The 5,000-nt window shown below is 36.5% G+C and overlaps 1 protein-coding gene across 7 annotated transcripts in view; it reads left to right on the top strand.

The window, feature by feature from the left end:
• The window catches only part of LOC135217350 (head-specific guanylate cyclase-like), a 999,777-nt gene that overhangs the window by 970,179 nt on the left and 24,598 nt on the right, over nucleotides 1-5,000 (top strand). For all 7 annotated transcript variants that reach the window (XM_064253180.1, XM_064253181.1, XM_064253184.1 and 4 more), the window contains 2 exons: nucleotides 3,596-3,762; nucleotides 3,987-4,130. In XM_064253180.1, coding sequence (XP_064109250.1) covers nucleotides 3,596-3,762; nucleotides 3,987-4,130 — 311 coding nt within the window. The remainder of the gene's footprint in view (nucleotides 1-3,595; nucleotides 3,763-3,986; nucleotides 4,131-5,000) is intronic.

Below are 5,000 nucleotides of genomic sequence, written 5' to 3'. Positions count from 1 at the left end.
CTGAGGCTGAAAATATGATCATCTCGTTCGTGGTATTTATTATTATTATTATTATTATTATTATTATTATTATTATTATTATCGTTAAGAAATTCACAGTTTCGTGAAAACAAATTGTTAAAAAATATCCACAATTATATATTAAAATATATGTTATATATTTTTGCATAGAAATATATTTTTAATATGTAATTGTGGATATTTTTAACATTATTATTATTATTATTATTATTATTATTATTATTATTATTATTATTATTATTATTATGAAAATATACTCCGGCGCCAGACTTGTTTAGGCTACAAATGCTTTAATTGCAGTTGATTATCAAGTACACGATATTACAATAGCTCTCCTTCCGTGAATCTGTCGCCCGCTATAAAATTCTTCTTAACATTGCAAATCAACCCATCCCATAAAATAACTGTTCTTCAAAATATGTTAAGACACTGACGTCCAGCAGATGATCTCAAACAAAGACTTGGTTACATTTTCCGCTTCATAAATTTTATTAAGGAATTCAGAGTTCTTCTCATATGGGTATTCCATTGAAGAACGCAATGCAGGTTTCGGTAGAATTTTTTTTTCGTATATATATATATATATATATATATATATATATATGTATGTATATATATATATATATATATATATATATATATATATATATATATATATTAGTACACACACACACACACACACACACACACACACACACACACACACACACACACACATATATATATATATATATATATATATATATATATATATATATATATATATATGTATATATATATATATATGTGTGTGTGTGTGTGTGTGTGTGTATATACATATATGCGTGGGTTTGTATGAGTACGTATGTATGTATAGCATTATAATTATTTTCCTTAGTTATCGAGGGTACTGCATTACGCAACCTTCACTCCCTAATCTTGGCGCAAGTATTTTTCTCATTTTGCAAGCTCCATTTTGCATATGTTTAAAATTTGTCAAGGTCCAGAGAAAATTGAGGATGGCTAGAGAAATAGCATCCCAATTTTATAAAAAGAAAGGAATTTTACCGGAGTTTTGCTCACCGCAGTGACTCCGTCTCATGTTTTATCTCCAGTTGATATTGTTTTCCTCAGAAAGGTTCTCCCTCCCAATAGAACAAAGTCACCGAAGGGTCCCTGTCTCTTATGGTTATTCTCGCCTCGTTAAATCTAGCGCTGAATAACTGTATTATATGAGAAAACCCAACAAAATTCATGATACGATTTCTTAATATCCAGTTTCCTCAGTTTTAGAGGGCATTAACTTTCTTCCCCTCTGAAAACGAATTAACGTTTCATACGATTTATATTCCCGTCAGCACAAGGCAAGGCAAATTGTGAATCTTTATTTTTTTAATGACGATAAGAAAGTCTGTCCCTGAATTGGCTGTTGCCTTTCAGAATATCACCACTTCACATCTGAAACTGTCAGTTTCATGTCTGGAATTTGTTCTATTTTCTTATTCGACTGCGAAAAGGATTGCTGACAAACTGAGGACATAATCGGTTTCTCCTGGCACTGAGCAAAAGGGCTGGGCAGGAAACATACAAGGTACCGTGGAAGTTCACTGAAGATTTGAAGTTCGATGTTCATCCTGGCCAGCTCCCGGGAATAAACAAAAAAAGAAAACAAAAATTACTCCGTTCGATATGTTTCTGACTTGAAGAAAAGAACTTTGAAGACTATTTCAGTCGCAGTGTTGAGTCTTATGCACAATGCATTTGTGTCTGTGTGTGTGTGTCTGTGTGTGTCTGTGTGTGTGTGTGTCCGGAATAAGCACCCAAAAATAGCGTTATAAGCCAAAAAAAAAATTTTTTTCTTTAGTCATGAAATGCGGACATTTCATTATTTATGCTTTATGCTAAGCGCTCACCCCATTCTTGCAGAATTGCCTCCTGCTCGTATCATTTTCGAAACTAAACCACTTTAACCAGTCAGTTTAGAATATAGCAAGAAGAATATTTATTATCTGGTTATCAACTGCAGTTCATTATAAATTGTTACGTCGATCAGCTTTAATGCTAGTTCTGAACCAAAATGCATTCATTTCAAAAAGTTATTAAGCAAAGTAACAGTAAGCCTTCTTTATAAAATTACAGTGAATCTGTTATAATCCGTCTGAATGGATGACGACACCAAGTCACTAATACATATTGGACCGTTGCCATTTTTTAACTTTAGCTCATTTTGTACAATTTTCACTGGAAACCGTTACCAGATTTTTTTTAACATCATACATAATTTCTTTGTGCTTTTCCAGGTTAACTGTGGTAAGTGACACAATGAAGCATTGTCTGTGATTGGTCATGATTTACAACTTCCTTTTTCTTTTTTTTCAATATTGATACATTGAACAGGATGATTTTCAAAAGGCAGCATTGTATTCTCCTGGAAAACTAATCAAGGAAAACATGAGCGCTTTTGAAAATGTAATAAATAATTGTATTTTTACACTGCATGGTTAGACAGGAAACCGCGTAAGCTTTACCATTTAGAATCGATAATAACAGGAACACAAACTGAAACGGCTCTTTTGAAAGGAACTCCTGGCCCGCCAGATAGCGTTAACATGTAGCGGGTGGCTCCTAAAATACTGTAATGAGAGATATAAACCCTTGATACTCACTCTACCGTTCACCTTGCATCATATCTCTGTCTCTCTCTCCTATATTCTGACTGATCGAGTGCTTCCCAGAAGCAGAGAGTGGTTATCTTTGTCCTATTTCTCTAGCAACGATAGTTCATCGTTGGACGAATTGTCTACGTGCTCGCCTACCGATTCGGTAGTCGCGAGCAAGGTCTATATATCTTGGTCGCGAGTTCGATTCCCCGCTCTGGTGATTAGAAATTTATTTCTCGATATGTGGTTCGGCTCCCACAATAAGCTGTAGGCCCCGTTGCTAAGTAAGCAGTTGATTCCTAGCCAAGTAAAATTATCTATTCCCTCGGGCCAGTCCTAGGAGAGCTGTTAATCAGCTCAGTGGTCTACTTAAACTAAGATATACTGAACTTTTTTGTCGCACCAAGGATGATTTAATGACATGACAACTGAACATTTACTACAAGTTTTCAAACGAATTTTTCAAACTTCCATGCGGTGCTTCTTGTGCAAACGTTATTTTTGAAAGGAATATTCATTCGCATCTTGGATTTTTTTTTATTTACCTACATTTGATTACATTATCATTTATGCCTATGACGGGTCAAGTATTGAACCGAATTCTTTTTTGACTGAAGACTATACTCTGTTTTTTCCATCTGTCCATCCGCCTGTGGTGTATGCGCATGATAACACTGTGTTCCGGGCTTTAAATAATTCTTATTTCGAATATTAACGGTGTAATTCGCATACAGTAAATTATTAAAACACTTTTAAGTTACAAATGTACACCAAGATGTCTTTTTATTTACCTAATAAAGCCCGGGACGCAGTGTTACCATGCGCGACCACCACAGGCGGATGGACAGATGGAAAAAAACAGAGTATAGTAGTACTAGATCGCTTGCGCACTAACCATGTGCTTATCATTGTTAAAAACCAGTATGCTGTTTCAGGTGAGGTCATCCATGCACAAAAACACGACGAGGTGACGATGCTCTTCAGTGACATAGTTGGGTTCACGTCCATTTGCTCTACGGCAACGCCCTTCATGGTCATCAACATGCTGCAGAGTCTGTACACACAGTTTGATGCTTTCTGCGGACAGCTAGACGTTTATAAAGTAAGAATTGAAAGAATGAGGAACGTTTCTCACTCACGACAGTCATCTTACCATTAAGCAGCAGTAATTTATTGAGAATCATTTTACCGTTATGGATATAACTGGTGTATATGAGCCCAGGAACATTTTACGAGAGAGAGAGAGAGAGAGAGAGAGAGAGAGAGAGAGACAGACAGACAGACAGACAGACAGACGCATCTAATCCTATCCCTTTGCCTTCTCAGGTAGAAACAATCGGCGATGCATATTGCGTAGCTGGAAACCTTCACCGCCGTAGTTCTTGGCATGCTCATCAGGTGGCGTGGATGGCGCTGAAAATGATGCACTCTTGCACTTCGCACACCACCCACGACGGAAAACCCATTCAGGTATCTCTGGCGTTTTTAATCTGTGTAATGTTACTCTATTGATTAAGGGGTGAACTTTCTCGCACCAGGGGCAAACGCCGCTGTGCATCGTACATCAGAAAATATCAAGAAGGATATCGTGTAAAGGACTGAGATGCTGTATTTGGAAGGGCAATGTTTTACCGATGTACAGTATTTTTTTTAAGTGGTATATACGCAACTAATATGATGAGACAGCTTGAATGACGTATATTCTTCTGGCCAGACCTCAAAGCAGCATCCAAGGTCTAGGATACTTATCGGATAAGTTACACACAGGGACAATAATTAACACCAGATGTGCTCTTGAAAACTTCGAGCAAAGAAATGGGCGAAGATGTGAGGGGAAGAAAGAAAACCAAAGAGAAGTTCAATTAAGAGCTCAGTTAAGAGTTCCCATTTAGATGACAGCAATAAGTTGTTCTCTTTGCAAAATTGAATATTAATGATTAGTCGTTACCAGTGAAGATAAATAACGATGCTAAACACCGGTGTAGAAGTATTTAGGAGAAAGGGGAGTTGCCGAAGATGAAAGTAATCAATGAAATGAAAAGCACTTTTTTTTTTTTTTTAGATCTTAAGCATTATACAAACCTAGATTTTAGTCTGAATACTACGACGTAATGCTTAACTTGCGTAGATTGGTGGCACACAGCCCTTGAAGGCCTCGTGGTGATTCTAATTATTGTTTAACGTTGTAGTTCTTTCGTTTATTTCAAGCAAGATCAGTTCCATTGTAATGTTTACTAATGTGTGTTTCTATGGCTAAGCAGGCTCACCGTATTTTGCCTTCCTTATATAGTTGCATCCCGTTTCATTGTCTTGTCGATATGATCCTGAAACCTCTTGCCC

Source organism: Macrobrachium nipponense, chromosome 7 (genome assembly GCF_015104395.2).
Source record: "Macrobrachium nipponense isolate FS-2020 chromosome 7, ASM1510439v2, whole genome shotgun sequence".
Lineage (NCBI taxonomy): Eukaryota > Metazoa > Arthropoda > Malacostraca > Decapoda > Palaemonidae > Macrobrachium > Macrobrachium nipponense.
Note: the sequence above shows the minus strand (reverse complement) of the source record. Positions and strands in the feature narration are given on the sequence as shown.